This window comes from Monodon monoceros, unplaced genomic scaffold, assembly GCF_005190385.1.
Source record: "Monodon monoceros isolate NGI ecotype Baffin Bay Population unplaced genomic scaffold, NGI_Narwhal_1 Super_Scaffold_1, whole genome shotgun sequence".
Lineage (NCBI taxonomy): Eukaryota > Metazoa > Chordata > Mammalia > Artiodactyla > Monodontidae > Monodon > Monodon monoceros.
This window is the reverse complement of record NW_021703765.1, coordinates 40,914,538-40,934,518: the sequence shown is the minus strand read 5'-3', so window position 1 is coordinate 40,934,518 and position 19,981 is coordinate 40,914,538. Positions and strand designations below refer to the sequence as shown.

Genomic DNA, 19,981 nt, shown 5'->3' with positions numbered 1-19,981 from the left:
TGACTAGTAAGAACCTGCTGTATAAAAATAAATAAGTAAAATAAAAATAAAAAAACCCCCCAAAACCCATGTGATCATCTCAATAGATGCAGGAAAAGCTTTTGACAAAATTCAACACCCATTTATGACGAAAACTCTCCAGAAACTGGGTATAGAGGGAACATCCCTCAACGTAATAAAGGCCACATATGATAAACCTAGAGCTAGCATCATACTCAATGGGGAAAGGATCAGTAACAAGACAAGGATGTCCACTCTCGCCACTTTTATTCAACATAGTTTTGGAAGTCCCTAGCTATGGCAATCAGAGAAGGATAAAAAAAATAAAAGGAATCCAAATTGGAAAATAAGAAGGAAAACTGTCAGTGTTTGCAGATGACATGATACTATACATAAAAAATCCTAAAGATGCTACCAGAAAACTAATAGAGCTCATTACTGAATTAGGTAAAGTTACAGGATACAAAATTAATACACATAAATCTGTTGCATTTCTATACACTAACAACAAAAGATCAGAAAAAGAAATTAAAGAAACAATCCCATTTACCATTGTAGCAAAAAGAATAAAATACCTAGGAATATCCCTGTCTAAGGCAAAAGATCTGTACTCTGAAGCTATAAGAAACTGATGAAAGAAAGTGAAGATGATACAAACAGCTGGAAAGATATACCATGTTCTTGGATTGGAAGAATCAATATTGTTAAAATGGCCATACCACCCAAGGCAACCTACAGATTCAATGCAATCCCTATCAATTTACCAGTGGCATTTTTCACAGAACTGAAACAAAAAAATCTTAAAATTTGTATGGAGACACAAAATACCCCAGATAGCCAAAGCAATCTTGGGACAGAAAAATGGAGCTGGAAGAATCAGGCTCCCTGACTTCAGTCTATACTACAAAGCTACAGTCACCAAAACAGTACCGTACAGGCACAAAAACAGAAATACAGATTAATGGAACAGAGTGGAAAGCCCAGAAATAAACCCATGTACCTATGGGCAATTAACCTATGACAAAGAAAGCAAGGCTATACAATGGAGGAAAGATGGTCTCTTTAATAAATGGTGCTGGGAAAATTGGACAGCTACATGTAAAAAAATGAAATTAGAACATCCTTTAACAACATACACAAAAATAAGCTCAAAATGGATTAAAGCCCTAAATGTAAGACCAGATACTACAAAACTCTTAGAGGAAAACATAGGCCGAACACTCTTTGACATAAATCTCAGCAATATCTTTTATGATCCGCCTCCTAGAGTACTGGAAATAAAAACAAAAATAAACAACTGGGGCCTAATTAAACTCAAAAGCTTTTGCACAGCAAAGGAAACCATAAACAAAATGAGAAAACAACCTACAGAATGGGAGAAAATATTTGCAAACAATGTGAGCGACAAGGGATTAGTCTCTAAATTTTACAAACAGGTCATGCGGCTTGACATAAAAAAAACCCAAAACAACCGAATCAAAAAATGGGCAGAAGACATAAATAGACATTTCCCCAAAGAAGATATATAGATGGCCAAGAGGCACATGAAAAGATGCTCAACATCGCTAATTATTAGAGAAATGCTAATCAAAACTACAATGAGGTATCACCTCACACCACTCAGAATGGCCATCGTCAAAAAGTCTACAAACAATAAATGCTGGCAAGGGTGTGGAGAAAAGGGAACCCTCCTGCACCATTGCTGGGAATGTAAATTGGTGCAGCCACTATGGAGAACAGTATGGAGGTTCCTTAAGAAACTAAAAATGGAGCTACCATATGACCCACCAATCCCACTCCTGGGCATACATCCAGAGGAAATCATGGTTTGAAAGGATACATGCATCCCAATGTTCACCACAGCGCTGTTTACAATAGCCAAGACACGGAAGCAACTTAAATGTCCATCGACAGATGAACGGATAAAGATGATGTGGTACATATATACATTGGAATACTACTCAGCAATTAAAAAGAATGAAATAAAAAAAAACAGAAATGAGTGTATCAGTCTATCTCAGAGATATATAAATACACATAGTTTTATTGCTCTGCTTCTCACTGTAATTTATCCATTTTCCTGTGCATATACTCCATCAATTGTAATACTAACCTAACATATTCCATTATATATGGATATGCCTTAATTCATTTGACCAATTCCTTATTGTTAGACAGATGGGATTTCCCAATTTTTAGCAAGTATAAATAGTACTGCAGCAAACTTTTTTACACTTCAATTATTTCCTTAGGATAAAGTCTCAGAAGTAGAATTGCATGGACAAAGCTATGTATACATGTAAAAGGTCTAATAATGTGTTACCCATTGAACTTCATCAATGTTATACATAGACATATTTCTACTCTATGAAGTTATGTTTCCCCATACCCATGCTGAATAAATTTAATGTTTACCAATATTAAAAGTAAAGCATGTGTCCTGCATTTATTTATGTCTTATGTTGAATATGCTTGAATATTAGTATTATGAATATTTTTTGGTATTTATTTATCAAGCTATTTAGAGTTTTTCCTCTGTGAATTGTCTACTTGTGTCCCTCACCCATTTTTCTGTTGTGATGGCTACCTTATTGATTACTATTTATGCAATGTGAATGTCATTTATGCTATACATTTTCCAATATGTTGCTTGAATTTCAATTTTATGCCTTTAAGTATTCAAGTTTTTTTCTATGCAGCATTTTCAAACATTTCCTTTGTGATTTCATTCTTGGGTGTTATGTGTCTACTTGTTGAGAAGATATAGATCAAGGTTCTGATCTAGGAGTGGTTTTGCCCTCCCCCCCCCCCCGGGGACATCTGACGGTGTCTTCAGACATTTTTGATGGCCATGACTGGGAGGGTGCTTACACCTAGTGGGTACAAAGAATGGTGGTAAACATGCTACAAGGCACAGGACAGTCCTACAGCAAAGATTTATCCAGTCCAATTTTCACTGGTGCTCAGGTTGAGAAATGTTGATATCATTAACCAATATTTTCTTCCGGCATTTTGATGGTTTCATTTATTAAATATTTAACTTATTTAATTTTTTTGGTGGATTATTTAAGGTAGGGATCTGACTTCAGTTTTTTAAATAGTTAACTGAGTGTCCAGTACATTTCCAAATAACCATCCCTTTCATCACTGATTTGAAGTGCCACTTTTATTATATATTAAATTTATAAAACACATACACTCAAATGTATACATATATTAGCATTTATTTAGGGGCCATTTTACCCTATGACCTTTCTGCCTATTTTCCTATCATAACAATACTGTTTTAATTCCTGTATCTTTGTCATACATTTTGAGATCTGATGACAAAAGCCCTCACTTGTGGTTATTCTGACTCAAAGTTTTTAGATGGAAATAAATAAACAAGAGAAGCAAAGTCAAAAGTCAAATAACAGACTGACAGAAAATATTTCCAGTGTATATGACAGAAAAAGAGCCAACATCCCTAATACATAAGCAGTTTTTAAAAAAGACCCCCAAACCTCCAGAAAAACAGAAAAGCCATGAAAAATCAATCTACTAAAAAGATACATCTATGAAAAGATGTTCAACTTTTCTTATACTAAACAGAAAGGTAAACTATAATTACACTGATATACCATTTCTCACCTAGAACACTGATAAATATTCAAAAGCTTGACACTGCCCTCAGTTGGTAAAGCTATGGGGAAACAGGCACTCTTGTTCATAGCTGGTGGAAATGCAAATAGTACAAGCCCGGTGGCCGGGAATTTGGCAATATCTAACCAAACTATTCATGCATTTATCCCTCCACCCAGCAATGCTACTTTTAGGAATTTACCCTGAAGACATTTCTCCAACCGTATGAAAATACCCATGTACAAGGTTATTCGTTGTAGCATCATTTGTATTTGTAAAATACTGGAACCTATTTCAATGCTCAAACATCGACAATTGACTGAATAAACTATGGTACACACACGAAATGATATTATGTGAAAATGAATGAGTACTGTTAGTTCAGTGAGTTGGTATGAAATAAATTCCAGGATATACTAAGTTAAAAAAAAAGCAAAGCACGTGAAAATTTATGGTATATTGCCTTTTTGTTTAAGAAAGAAGGAAAAGTGTATGTGTGTGTGTGTGTGTGTATTTCTGCTTATTTTCTTTTTAAGTAACACAAGAAAAATAAACCAGAAAACAATGAAATTGGCCACTTACAGGAGGGAGGGGAGGGAGGAAGGGACATGGGGGAGAGTGACACCTCTGTGAGTAAACCTTGCTATAGAGTTTTGTCTTTTAGGAAGTATGCTAATGGTCTATATATTAAAAAAGTACAATAAAAGTTAACAAGAAATTAAAAAAAAAAGCTGAATGCAAATGGAAACAGATGAACCCAACTGTATTTCAAATGAATAAACTAACAGCCCTGGGGACAGGGAAATAATCCAAGTAACTTTGGAACACTGACTATATACTACAAGTAGGGAAAAGAAAAGACCAACCAAGATTGTGTTCTTTTTAGTAGATTTGTTTTGTATAGGGGTATAGGTACAGTGATTCTCAAACAACTCTATGTGTATTGTAGGACTGAACAAATGAGTAAATGTGTCGATATTTTGGGAGCCAGAGTTTTCACCGTGGCAGGGGAGACGGAAGTATGGAATTGGGAAAAGCAAGCAAGAACTCCACAGGGTTGGATTGGAATTGGAGGTATTAGTACCAACTCATAATTGAAGAAACCACACACACACACATACTACTTAGCTTTGTTCTTTCCAAGGGACTAGAAGCAAAGATTCCAACTACCGCCAAGTATACTTAGTGCCCAACTCATTCCCCATTAAAAGGAACTAGGGCTCCTGGGACAAATGACTGATTCCAGGGCTAGGGCAGGAAAGATACAAGATTAGCTTGGAACATTCTGTTGTGCCAGAAAGTGCTCATAAGATGATGGGATCATGTCAAAAAGACACAGGAGCCAGCCTGAACTAGCCCCCACTGGCTAAATCTGGGACAGTTTGAGTACCACAGTAAATGAAGACTGTAATGAGTTATAATCTATTGAATAAAACAGGAACGTCTAAGTCCATATTGTTAACAAAAAGATGAATGAATGAAAAAAATGAATGGGGGAAAAGCTGACAAATGTAAAGAAGTGGTGGAATTGAAAAAAATCATAATTTTGTATCATCTATTACAGTAAAGATTATACACTAGAATCATTAATACTGAATTTATACAAGTTTGATTAAGGTAATAGATAATGTGCAAGGTCTTAAAATGTCATCCCCAGAAGGTAATTAATTACCAGGGGAGGAAAAGTAATTGTAGAGGGTAGAAACCGGACACATCTTGACCAAGTGATAAAACTTAATATTACCAAAGAGAAGCATGTTCACATCACGTACCTCTGGATATGATTCCCTGAGAAGTTCAGGACCTCAGTCACATAACATTCCACCTTAAAAGCGCATTCATTACTAGAATCTAATCATGAGGAAATATCAGAAAAACCCAAACTGAGAAATATTCTATAAAATATCTGGTGTGTATTCTTGAAAAACATCCATGTGATGAAAGACAAAGAAAGGTTGAAGAACTGTTCCAGATTAAAGTGAAATAAAGAGAAATGAGAAGTAAATGCCATACATGATTCTGGAATGGATTCTGTACTGGAAGAAACAAAAATACTATAAAGTACGACATTGGGACACTTGGCAAAGTTAGAATACAGACTGTAAATAAAAGTATTGTTATCAACGTACCGTGGTTACATAAGAAAATATCCTTATGCTTAGGAAATATACACTATTAAGGGGCAAAGGGCATAATGTAGGCAATTCACTTTTGAATGGTTCAGAAAAACATAACATACATATGTACGTATATGCACATGCAGGAGTAGAGGATGATAAAACAAATGTGCAAAATGTTAACAGTTGGTGAATCTAAAGTGGTTAGGGAGATCTTATATTATTCTTGCAATAATTCTTTAAGATTGAAATTATTTAAAAATAAAAACTTAAAAGAAAACATGGCAATAGGAAATTTTAGATATTTTTGCCTATTTTTCCAGATGAACTTTAGAATCATCCTGTCCATGGTTTGCATTGGTAATTTTACTGGAAGTACACCTACATGGTGTTTTGACAAGAAGTAACATCATTATATTAGTATTTCCAAATAGGCACATGAAAACTCTCACCATGTATTCATATCTTTTATTTCCCTTATTAGTATTTAAATTTGCCTTTGTTATCAATCCCTGAACATTACTGTTTACTGTCTTGTTGAATATACTTTGCTGCTATTCTGTGTGTCCAGTAATCTTATTGTAATAGTTTTTCCCAGTTGATTCTCTTGGGATTCCTAGGTAATTATATCTTATGCAGTCGAAAAATTTGTTTTCATTTTTAAAGTTTTCATCCTTTCTCCCCACAATAGAGTGGTGGTGGCAAGAGTGTTGTTTCACATTTTAATGTGAATATCATCTGTGTTTTAATATCAACTATGAGAAATTTGTTGGTTTGAAATGGATATTTAAAAAAATCTTATTAGTGATGTGTCTTTCCAATTCTAGTTTTCTAAAAGTTTCTACAATGAAATTAATTTCTTTTACCAAATGCTGTTTCTGTATCCAATAAGATAGTCATGTTTATTTTTCATTTTGATGTATTTTATATTTTAGTAGTAGATTCCCAAATAGTAAAACAACACTTCATGCCCGAAAAAATCTCGACGTGATCATGTTGCACTTAAAAAATATACTGCATGATTCTCCTGGATAGCATTTGATCTATGATTGAGGTATCTTAGTCACAGGTGAGATTAGTCTACAGTTTTATTATTATGTTATCTTTATCACATTTTAGTATCAGGCTTACATTAAGCCTGAGATGGATTTTTTCTTTTATGTTAATAAAAAAGCATCTTGGGTCAAGTGACTGACATTGTTCATATTGCTTACTGAGTAGGAATCATTATGTCTTTAGAAAACTAGGTAGTAAGAATCCTTGTAAATAATTTTTTACCCATTCTGGGTCATCTCTATATAATTTTAACCTTTGGGAAAAGGAGTTTGTCGATCAACATTAGTGCTATATAAAACAAACAGTTCTGTCGTCTCTGGAGTGAAGGGAATCCCTCTAAAGGAGGCATTATCAGTACATAAATGGCAGCACAGCAGTTCAGGCTCCTAAGGTTTAAAATCCATTTAAGTGGACTCAGATAAGTGTTATTATTATTATTTTTTAACAAGACCTCAACTTAGCTGTGTTTATTTTCAGACTCAGCATTCACCTGGACTTCTATATTGGAGTAAGTTTCGGAATTTAAATCAATTAATTAATAATAAATAAATTAAATTTAACTTTTTATTTGGAATAATTTCAGATTTGTAGAAAAGTTGCAAAGGCAGTACAGAGCGTTCCTGTATACGCTTCACCTAGCTTCTCCTGTTAACATCTTACAAAACCATGGCACATTATCAAAGCTAAGAAATGAACATTGGTACAATCTATTAACTACATTATAAGCTTTATTTGGATTTCACTAAATTTTTCCATGAATGTCCTTTTTCTGTTCCTGGACCAAACCAGGATACCACATTGCATCTAGTCCTCTGTTCTGTGAGTTTCTTTATCTTGCCTTGTTTTTTATGACCTTGACAGTTTTGAAGAATATAGAAGAGGGTTTTCTTTTAAGCTAATATATCACTTATACATGACAGTACTTGGCACGTATGAAAGCTGACTGTCTTTTCCTACAGGACCTGTAGCTTCAAGGTTTCAGTTATTTTATTCTCCTGACTTTGGTCACCAAGGGTCCTTATGAAGATTCACTGGCTATTAATTTTAATTTTTGGTTTATCCCTTTTACTTCCAGCTGGCATCTAGTTAAGCTTATAATAACACAGATCAGAGGTCAGCAAACTACTGCCCACAGTCCAACTCTGGCCCACCACAAGACTTTGTAAATAAAGTTTTATTAGGACACTGCTACACCCATTTGTTTCTGCACGGTCTGTGGCTGCTTTCACTCTCCACTGGCAATGTTGAGTAGCTGCAACAGGGACTGTATGGCCTGCAAACTCTATCCTAGTTACTCTTTGTGCGCCTTTACAGAAAAAGGTTGCTGACCCCTGGTATAGATGAATAAAAGGAACCATGTTCTTTGGAAATTAATTGGTACAGTACTGTTAAGGGTACAATACTAATAACTAAACTACAAGCTGAGTTTGAATCCTGTTTACTATTAGGTGACCTCAGATGAAGTGTTTTACCTTTTTGAGCCTCAGTTTCCTCATCTGTAAAATGAGAACACCATTAGCTACTTCTCAAGCTTAACCAATGTAGGTAAACAACTTCCCACAGTGGTAAGCCCCCAATAAGGGGAGACCATTATTATTACTTTTATTAACAGTAATTCTTTTTATTAATTAACAGTAATTCTTAAAATGTTTTAATTCTTATACTTCTGCTTCACATTACCTTTCACATCTCTGTATTTTCATGTTATTTTCTATTTTCATGCACTACTGTTTTCAAGCCCAAACTGCTACCTTTAAGCATTATCCTTCCTTCTGTACTAAAGAATTGCTCAAGTTTTTATCGAATGTGTTATCCCAGAATAAAACTTAATGTCAGAATAGGGACTGAAATATCATTACAGTTGTATCTCAAAGGAAGTGAACATGTTGAAATGATTCAGAATACACTGTTTTAGGATAAACTGGTCTCCAAAATGCTCAGATGCATTGCTATACTTCCTTTTTATTGGAACTTTATAAAAAAAGTTGGCAGTTCATCCATTTGGATCAGAATGGAGACAAGGATGTTGAGAAAGGGTTCTCATGAGATTTGAGGAAACACACACATGTTCACTCATACAACAAACTGTTTCCAGTGAACATACAGGCAGCCAACAGTGCTTCTCAAACGTGAAGGAATAACAAGAAGAAATGTCTCTTTCTAGCTTCTTTAAATTGGTACTTATTCTATTTTTCCTTATTTACTTTTATAAACATACACCTTCCAGAATGAAGAAATTATACGTCTAGTGAGTACTGCACACCAAATGATCTGAAAGAGAATGTCCACATAGTTTGTGAGACACGATTCACACAGATTAAACAGATCTAAATTATCTTCAGTAAATGTCACTCTCTGGGCACACTCAACAGTTTTGTCTACGTTTTTGTGTATGTCTGTACTTCTAAAGGAAGTTACTCCTACTCCCATACATAAAAATGCATAACATATGTGCGTACAATCTGTGGTTCCATGCTTCCAACTGTGATGTCACCATTCACGCTGACAATTAGCTCTGCATATATTAGGAGACTAATGTACCGACCAATCTCACGGTCACTGTCAGTGACAGAGGAAGAAGCTCATAAATAAGTGTTCTTCCTTTGACAGTTGAGCCAAACAGTCTCCTCTGGTTTCTACAGATGTGATTTATTTGCATAATTTCTTTCCTTTAAACATTTTTTAACAGCAAAAGAAAATGCATTCTGTCTAAGTGCTTGGGTATGCGTGCCTGGTTAACATTTCCAGTTTCAATATTTCCTGAGAGGAAGTCATTCAAAGTGTGTTATCTAAACAACTCTAATAGGTCTAATCCAGGAAACTATCAGGGTTTTACTGTTCATAATACCATTCAGAATTAATACCCCAAGGTCAAACAACATTTTAAAACACTGACATAAAATTTTACACACATACACATATTCTCTCTCCCTACCTCTTCTGTTTCTCTCTGTCCCTGGTGACTGGCAACCTGTTCCCTAAGAATAGTTGTTTTAAAGATAAAACACGTAACAGAGGTTAAAATCTCAACTCTTGACAAAAAAAATCAGGATTGATCTGATTGATATTTGGTTAAATAGACAATATTTGATTAATATTAGATCATTTCCCCCCGAACTTCGATTTTTGTAACTAACTCTTTCTTTTGGGAAAATGGCAGAAAATGAGAAAGAAAGGGCATGAAGAGTTAAGACAAATGTCAATCCTGAGTGTTTTATTTTTTTAAACAGGGAATAGGGCAAGGATGACAAGTACAACGGCCATGATTTAATTTGTGACGGCGCAGCCGAGGGCTTGCCAACTGGTAGTTTTTCAGAGGAGGTCTTGAAACCTCAGATGACGAAAAAAGCACTGGGGCTGTCTTCAAACACTGAAATAATTAGCCTCACCATTGTATCCAATTTTATCATTCTGAATGACTCTTGAAAATAAGTGACATCTGACTCATGGTAAGGAAAAGATGAATTTTTTAAAAACTGGAAAATACAAATAAAAACTGGCTACTTCTAAATTCATTCACTCTTCATTTTTAAAATTCATTCTTACATCTGACAAAATTCAGGTTGCGTACTAATCGGTAATTTCTGATCTCTCTGAAATGTAGCCAAGAACAAGGTAGTGAACTAAAGGCCTCTGAGCAAGCAAAAAGATGTGATATTAGGGCTTATGGAGAAGCCTTTAAGGACCTTAAGGGTACTTACTCCCATCTAACTAAAACTCTATCCAGCTTGGTTACCAGTTTCCAGCCCACAGCGGAATAGAAGTGGAAATCAACACTGGAAATACGGACTGTTAAAGCAGGTATTCTAACAAACATAAGAGGCAACAAACAATTTAAATGAGACCATAAAGCACATAATTCTCAGGGTTGTAGGGTCTCCCCATATAAAGGTAAAAGTCATACACATCAGGAGATGAGGATAAGTTTAAATTTTGTTCCAGTACTTCTCTTTCGGATGATAGAAAGTACAATACATTTTAAGAAACTGAAAGAAAATTACAGTCATTTTGGACAGGATTTTTGTTATAATTCACAGCTACCCCAAAAGCTGGCTACCTAGAACTACTCACGCTCTAAAGGCTCCACAGAGGTAGAAAATGCCAGAGCAAATGATCCTTATCCACTGTGAAGAATCAGAGAAATAAAACACCTGTCTGACATCATTATAAACTTACAGCATGAGGATTCCTTTTCTGAATGGTCAAGACAGAAACCAGGAATGGTATTTTTCTTATTTTTTTTTTTCTCGGTACGCGGGCCTCTCACCTTTGTGGCCTCTCCCGTTGAGGAGCACAGGCTCCGGACATGCAGGCCCAGCGGCCACGGCTCACGGGCCCAGCCGCTCCACGGCATGTGGGATCCTCCCGGACCGGGGCACAAACCCGCGTCCCCTGCATCGGCAGGCGGACTCTCAACCGCTGCGCCACCAGGGAAGCCCCAGGAATGGTATTTTAAACTAGGAATGATGTGACCACCGCGACTCAACTATACTCTTAGTATAAGAATAAAACAAAACAACCAAAGAACTCAGTCCCACTATTTTGTATTACTCTACAGGACGAATATAGGATGGCCCATGCACACAGAATAAAGTCTAGTCATATGCTGTTTTTGCCTTTTAAAAGACAAACGTGATCAGAAAGATGGCAGAGAGTAAAATAATTATGACAAGAGTTAGACTCAAGAGCCGCCCAAATGCTTTCCATTAATGTATCTCCAAGGCCTTGTCTGTAGTGTGTTCTGTTAAAATGAGTCAAGGAAGTAACATGACATATGTTTAATTTGTTAACTATCTTAGGTATGGAAACAAAGTACAGTCTAACTGGCTGGCAGAGGGGGAAGATATTTATTTCTTCAGCACTTTTTCAGATGGCAGCTTTAAAAAGGGGAATGAATATATTAAGATAAAAGGCACACAGATTGCCTCAAATCTACGGCTTGGGGGAAAAGCTGGCTGATTCTCAGTAAGTTAGAAGCCTTGGAAAAAATCCAAAGTTCAGCATCAAGTTGCAGGAAACATATTAAACTTTAGAACTCTTGCTTATTTATTCAATGATGCATTTTGGCTACTTCCTTGTGTCTTTACCACTGCTTCAAGCAACAATGCAAGAACCCATCTTGTTTCTCTGTGAATACTGGTTAATACTTTAAAAAAATTCTGGGTTAATATGTTACAGTAGCATTTTTGAAGGGGCTCATTTTGACATGTGCTATCTAATTAGAAACTGTACCACTGCTGATAGAAAGCATCAAGTTAACTTGTAGGATTTTATTTCTGAAATATTGGCAACATACTCTGGAATGATGTAAGATTTAAAAATCGGCACATATAACATTCAGAAAGTTGCCAAATCCTGTGTGTCAGACCATAAGCATTTCAGAAATATGAAAGACGGAAGGATCTGGCTAGGCAATAATTATTGAATATGTTTATTTAGATTTTTTAAAAAAGAAAATGAATTTACCGTGCAAGCTATAGTGTCAATGTGAAAGGATTTTCTGATCATAATCACGGGCCTTATCTCAAATCCACAGACAGAACATGAGGGAGTAAAAGGATGACTGGATTGAATTAGGGGACCTGGCTTTGCAGCTAAGTTGTTCTGTGGTTTTGTACGTATCAATGAAGTTGGCTGACATCTGTTTCTTAGTTTCCCTATTTATTTAAAGAAGGAGTAGGACAAAGCAATGTGTCAGGGCCTTTCCAGGTCTAACATCTGATGATTATCAAAACTCAGAGTCTATACATTTCCTAGTCCTGCTGGATTATTTATAAGTTTGTCACTTTATTCTGGGTCACGTTTCTCAGTACTGAGAAGCTCAGCTATCACTCAAGTTCTCTGAATCTTACACGATTTTTTTTCCCTATTAAAAAAAGTTGATCCTGAGATCCTTTGCGCTACACTCCAGCAGCTCTGCCGTGAGGCACTGCCACCCCTGCCAGCGCCAAACCCAGTTAGCAGGAGCCGATTCGCAGGTGACAGGACTGTCAGCTGAGCTCTGACCCAGCCACAGGGTAATGGTTCTTACCAGGTCTGTGTGGGCTGAAGCAGCGACTACATTCCACATTTGGCCCAAATCTCACAGTTCCTGAGTGGGGCACTTTCCCCAGCTGAGACAATGCAAACTTGTTATTCTGCCTCTGGGGAAATCTATGCTGGAACAGCTGAAAGCCTGGACCTCACTAACTGGAACGAAAATAGCAACGTTATAGCATCCAGATTGCCGCATTTGGGCTCCCTAGGACTGGGGAGCAGTCATTTTAATGTAGAAAGCTTGTGCCTGAGGGCACTGAAAGCAGGAAGCCTCCTCCCCACTTTACCAGAGCTGCAAGCTAGCCAGTGCCAAATCCAAGGCTGCCCTTTCTTCCCGCTCTCTCCGCAAATGTCACAGGAAAGACAGACTTACATCAAGGCTTAATTTGTTAGTCATTAGTTTGATGGCAGAAAATACACGTGTGGGAACATTTCTCATTATTACTGGGCTGGGTTTGAGAGGCTGGAAGACATGTAAAATAATTCACTAGGTACTGGCATAATAAGTCTCCAACAAAGTATCTGAGGTGAAAGGGTATTCTGAAACAGCAACACACATATACTCTGTTCTAATATTTAGTCACAGAGTATAAAGTACTAAATAAAGAGTAAGTGAAATCATCTGTGCTGGGAAATTTTTTTAAAATGTGAAACTTCATTTAGTTGGATTTTATGTTTTGAATCAGGGGTTGGCAAACCTCTTCTTACAGGGCCAGAGAGTAATAATTTCAGGCTTGTGGGCCATATGGTCTCTTTTGCAACTACCGGACTCTGCCCTTGTTGTATCATGAAAGCAGCCACAGACAACACTAAGTGTAGGGGGATGGCTGTGTTCCAATAAAACTTTATTTGCAAGACAGGTGCCTTCCCCCAAGATTGTAGTTAGCCAGCCCCTACATGAGACACTTGCAAAGCACATGAATGCATTGCTTCATTTAACTCTCACGACAAATCTATGATTTGTCCATTTTGCAGGTGAGGACACCTGGGGTCATGTGACCTGCCCAAGGTCACAGTCAATGCCTGGAGCTGGTGTCTGACCTCAACTCTGAATCCAGAGCCTGAGCTACGATACACAGTCTGACATGCTCTTTAGATAACGGGCAACTTGTTTAAAGAAAGAAGTCGGGCTGAAAACTGTTGGTGCAGCTATTTTTCTTATTAAAGGGTAGAGGACTGAGCCTTCGGTTGGAATGACCAATTCAGAACTAAGACATCTTCTGACTTTGAAAGTAAACATGAGAACAGAGACAGCTGATGAAAAAACTAAAAGAGGTAATTGAGAAAATGCCTATTACAGTTAAAAACAAATAGGTAGGAAAGCAGGTAAACAAAAACAAAATTCTTACCATGGAAACCAAAAACTGGATGTTATTAACAGAGGGAAAAAGTGGTGAATGAGGCAGGTGACTGCTGTTCTAAAAACATCGAATGCCATCAGCTTAGGAGGGATTGGAGGAAATGGACAAAATGATCAGCAAGAGGTTACCTGCCCACATATTCTTTCATTTTCTTGACCTTCTCGTCTCCCATTTTCTGTTCCTCCCACCTCAGTTGCCTATTTAGATTTGAAATACAGCTACCCCTATCATTTCCTATATTACTGCCTCAAGTTTAATTTCAAGGACTTGACGCTCTACCACTCTCCTATTTTGCACATCACTTCCTTAAACAAATCCACATCAAAAGTTCCTTAACCCTGTCAGGATCTCCAGTTTTCATTGGGGTTACACGTCTTGTATTCATGGCCCGTTGCTACCTGCCACTCCAGGGCACTTCATCTGTGCCTTTGCTCATCTCTGTTACACTGCCTGCTAGAACCCAACTCTGACTATATACCCAACTCTCCAGCTGAAGATGGCTGGAAGAAAAAAGGGTTAGTGCTGAGTAATCTCACTTGAAATTTACTTTGACAAAACTGTGGGACCACCCTACTATACTTCCCTGGTTAACTGTTTTCTGGGTCTCTGAGCTGATTATTATTTCCTTCCTCTCAAAGCTTCTAAAGGCTCCCATTTTGCTAAGTTTAATGGTTAGTTCCCAATGCTTATCTAACTCAATCACTAAGCATTTGACACAATTGCCCATTCTTCTTTGAAACGCGATTGTCATTTGGCTGCAGGGATATCACATGCTCTGCTGTCTTTCTGCTACTCCTTTCTGCCTCCTCTAGACCCCAGTACTGGAATGCTCCAGGGCTCAGTCCTCAGATCTCCTCTCTTAATCTAGACTCTAGGTTAGGCTTTCTCAACCTTGGCACTCTGGATGTTTTTGCTGGATAATGCTTTGTTGGGGGGCTGTCCTGGGCATTGTAGGATGTTTATCAGCATCTCTGTCCTCTGTTCACTAGACACCAGTAGCACCCATCCATCCCTTCCCCAAGCTGTGACAATCAAAATTGTATCCAAACATTGTCAAATGTCCCTGGGGGGTGGGGGGATCACCCTTGGTTGAGATGTAGGTGAACTCAGCTAGCCCCACGACTTCAAATGCCACCTAGGAGCTGATAAGCCCCAAATATATATTACACCCCAAGCCAGACCCTGCCCCAAGCTCCGGACTTGTATATCCAAATGTCTTCTCTATTGCTTTATTTGGAGGTAGTGTTTGTATCTGCTTATTTATTCCCTGCCTCCCCAATAGAATGTAATCTCCGAGCAGGCAAGGATTTACTTATTCAGTATTTACCCCCAGTGCCTAGAACAGGGTGGGCCATGTAGTAGGTGCTCAAAATATATTTGCTGCTTAAAGAATTAAACGTTTAACATATATTAACTCATTTCACGCAGTTAATCAATGATGGGACAATTGGGCAGATCATTTGTAAACACATCAAGTCATCTTTTTTTTTTTTTTTTTTTTGCGGTACGCGGGCCTCTCACTGCTGTGGCCTCTCCCGCCGCAGAGCACAGCCTCCGGATGCGCAGGCCCAGCAGCCACGGCCCACGGGCCCAGCCGCTCCGCGGCATGTGGGATCTTCCCAGACCGGGGCACGAACCCGTGTCCCCTGCATCGGCAGGCGGACTCTCAACCACTGCGCCACCTGGGAAGCCCCAAGTCATCTTTTAAAGACATATTTTCTTTAATTCAAGATAAAAGGAATACGTTATTTTGAAATAAATATGTAAATAGTACTAATACTATCCGTTAAATTTTAGATAAAATTTTGCTATAGTCTTGAAAATAACAAAACTAGTTCTTATTCTTTCAATACTTTTGTTTTACTCTGTATTCTTATCATGCTTCATTTCAATTTGCACTTGTAACTATATATGAATATATGTGCATAAATATATATTTCTTTATTTCAAATAATAATTGTGCCTTTTGAATATCATGATGCCAGTTAGCTGCTAATTCTTAACTGTAAGTCATTTCTATAGTTGTTTAGCCTCTTGGTCTAATTTACACTGTATCTGAAGCAGAGAGAAGAGGCTGAATTTTCCAAGGAGGTTTGAATTCTCCTATCTTGTAAAAAATTGCTTGCTGGATAATAGCTATATTTATAGTAATATTTCATATTCCATTATATTTAATAATATTTGTAACAGCTATAGTTATGAATAGGTTGTACTGTTTTTCATTTTTTCCCTCCCTCTCCAGGAGAAGTAATAACCAAGCATAGCACTTCCTTGCCCCCAATTAGGTCTCACATTAAGCTCTGCATATATGTTCGTGTACATTATAATCAATTTTTAAAGAAGACCATGGCATCCAACATTTTCTTTTAAAATCCAGGCAGTATCCAGGCATCCTTCCCCCAAATCTCCTCGGTTTATTTATTTACGTGGGTGTTTACTCACTAAGCACACAGACTTTTGTGTATATCTCTGTAAATTTCTTGAGGTTCCTTTATCAAGTCTTCTTGGAATAGCATTGAAAGACGACTTAAGTGATGACATCTTACAACTTTATGAGTGATAGACTAGAGGTATTAAATATTTATGTATGCATAGCACAGAACTCAACCCAAATCCAACCAGCTCTATGGATGCTATAAGCTTCTACCCCGTACACTTATCTGTAATATCCACAATTACACTGACATATTTTAAAAAGTGTTCAGATTGAAAGGATTTTCTGTTTGGCCTCATTTCAGTGGGGAGTCCAACTGACTTTTTTTTTTTTTGCTTTTTAAAAAAATTGTGGTAAAATATACATAACATGAAATTTACCATCTTAACCGTTTTTAAGCACACAGGTCAGTAGTGTTAAGTACGTTCACATTGTTGTGCTAAACTTTTAAATGATATCTCTATTATATACATTTGAATCAATATAGCCAATCATGGTATTCTGTGGGGGAAAAAAACCCCTATCAAAATGTATTAGTTTCAGTATTATTTTTTCATTCATTGCTGGTTCAACACAAATTCACAAACAGCTCTTAGAGGCATCTTTTAAAAATCTTTCATGTAAACAATATGCCACCAAAGACTGAATATTGGATTTTAATACTTGAGGAAATTTAAAAAATCATAAAAAAATTTTATGCTAGATTCCTCATCATTTATCAGCAAACGAAATGTATCAGAAGAGAGTTTTGCAGTATTTGTTTTCTAAACAAAATTTTTTTCATTTAGTTAATTCTAAATGTAAGTTTTAAGGAGAGATTTAAATCAAATCAAGACACTAATGAAACAGGATTTGATTAACTTCTGGCCAACGAATCTTGGAAAGTTTAAAAATGAACACTTTCTCACAAATCTTCAATGTAAACAAATAGAAGCTGTCTTGAGGACTCACAGCCCGGGCCACTGAAGGAGTTAAAAATTGTAAATATTCTGAACATAAGCATAATTCGGTGAGTGAAGAACTTTACTAAATACAACATCATTTTAATAATAAAACTAAAGGAAGCAGATTATGGCAGCTGTGTTTTAGAACTGGGGGAAAGAATGACTTCGCTAATTCAATGGGCCGCTTCTCCACTAAGGAAGCTGTCTTGGGCATCTCCCCGCTTCCTGGGAGTGTGGGTGGAGTGACCCACCTGTAAAGACACTTGCGTTCTTGGGCCAAGATACCACGTAGTCTGTTTTTTTCACATAGAGTGGATTTCCAAGAAACCGGCATCTGCTCCCTAAATCTTGAAATATTCAGAGAACAGTGACTCAGTTGGACTTCCTGCTGAAATGAGGTTAAACAGAAAATCCTTTCAATGTGAACACTTTCTCAAATGAGTCTGTAATCATGGATGTGGCTGAAGAAAGTGCAGTGGCTTTGCAGGCTGAAACAAGGCTGGACCTGGTTGGTGGCATCGCTTCCTGGTTAGTCCCTCTTCTAACCAGACTCTCGTCAAGGAGCTCGCTCACTGTGTAGGAGGGGACAGAACTGTCCCTTTAAGAATGCAAAACCAACACAGCACAGTAAACAGTATTCAGCTTTCCTACGACGAACAAGGATCAATAAGTACCTATTGGGCAACATTCGATACATCAATTTTCCCTCCTTTGTAGACTGATATAGACAGAATGAATACATGCTGATGTCAGGGCATGCTCTGGAAGTCCCTCTTTCTCTCAATAAGTGTTTGGTATTAGATTCACCATATGCCTTTTGCTTGCTCTTACAAGTAGAGCATCTAGCCTCACAGAAGATGTGGCCAAAAAACGGTTACATCTTAGGGAATAAAGTCCAAATTTTAAAAAAGGAAAATAACCTTTGATCTGCCTTAACAGTTATTCTAGCCAAAGATAATGCTAACTAAGTGTAGTAACCTTTGGGGTGGGGGTCAGCTCAGCTACAGCACAGTTCTTACAAGACCAGTTTTGGCCATTGATACCAACTCATTAGGAAGATGGAACCTCCTAAGAGGCACAGATGAGCACTTACTGTGTACACAACAACCTGAAAGCTAAATTATCTTAGGATAAATCTTTGGTTCTTTCAGAACTACCTTCACGTTGAATGTTATTTCCTCCATGACGTACACGCGTTCAGGAAATGCTTTAGCCACCTCCTCCACACTGTTGAAATATTGCACTGGCTCCTTTATATCTCGGTCTTGTTCCAGCAGCTTGAATTGCCCTGAAATATGTGATAAACGGAAGAGATATGAGATGTTTACGCTGGACAGCTGTCACCGTGGCGACAGCATCCCCCTTCCTTACTCCCACTCTTCTCTGTCAAAGGCTTTCTGAGCATTATCATTTAAAAAAAGAAAGTTACCGTGGCAAAAAGTTTTCTTGAACTAGGATATTTATTTAAAAATCAGCTTAAACATGAAAGCAAACGTATTTTTTCTTTTTTTGCTTACTTTCAGAGTTTATTACCAGAGGATCAATAACAAATTTGATGGATGCTTACTTGTAATGTAAACTCAACGTTGAAAACTTAATGTGTTATATAAATGGTTGCTCATGTTGTTTGTAACAGTAAGTCACATTGTCGTTTAGTTGTAATAATGCCCCCCCCCCATACCTTATATTCTAAAACCAAGGCTGAGAGGCCTGGGGGAACTGATTGTTTTTTAAATGTGCAATGGAATAAACGAATACGTGGACCCTTAGCTTTCACAGATATCTTTGGTTTCAACAATACGTAGGCCATGCTGAGGGCTCAGGAGCTGCTATAATTTGTAATTCTATAGCTTGGCTGCGGCACAAGCGTGGCGCTTGAGACCAAGGGGCCTGGGGCGGGCGCTGGGAGGAGCCCCCTTGCAGTGAGTGAGCCACTCGGCATCTGGAGCAGCACGTAGCTTCCATCTTTCCTTTTTACTACCATGTGTGAAATTCATGAGAGTAGAATATACTATGAAAGTATCCATAATTTGGGGGATTTCTGAAGAACTCTGAACATATTCCTAAAAATGTCAAGGCTCTATTATGCTGCTTGGACGTTTCTGGTATTTGTGATACTGCTGCCACATTCTAGAGGAGCTGCTTTCGGTTTAAAATAAAAGACCATATACAGTCAAGTCCATGACGTCATGTTTCTTAGTGGTCATTTTCTGAACACTGTTTACAATATAACACTTGAGAAACTTGAAAAGGAATGAAAAGCTATTACGAGGCAGATCTCTCTGCATGCGTCCACGGGGCATCAGGCAGAAACAGGGAAACTTTCATACTTTCAACACATTTTCTTTAAAGCATCTACTAGGTGGAGGCATTATTCTAGATGCTGGAGATAAATCAATCAAGAGACCAGAT

General features: G+C 37.5%; 1 protein-coding gene across 4 annotated transcripts in view; it reads right to left on the bottom strand.

The window, feature by feature from the left end:
- Positions 1–19,981, bottom strand: part of GAREM1 (GRB2 associated regulator of MAPK1 subtype 1) — a 204,030-nt gene that overhangs the window by 35,127 nt on the left and 148,922 nt on the right. For all 4 annotated transcript variants that reach the window (XM_029223287.1, XM_029223288.1, XM_029223289.1 and 1 more), the window contains one exon: positions 18,727–18,857. In XM_029223287.1, coding sequence (XP_029079120.1) covers positions 18,727–18,857 — 131 coding nt within the window. The remainder of the gene's footprint in view (positions 1–18,726; positions 18,858–19,981) is intronic.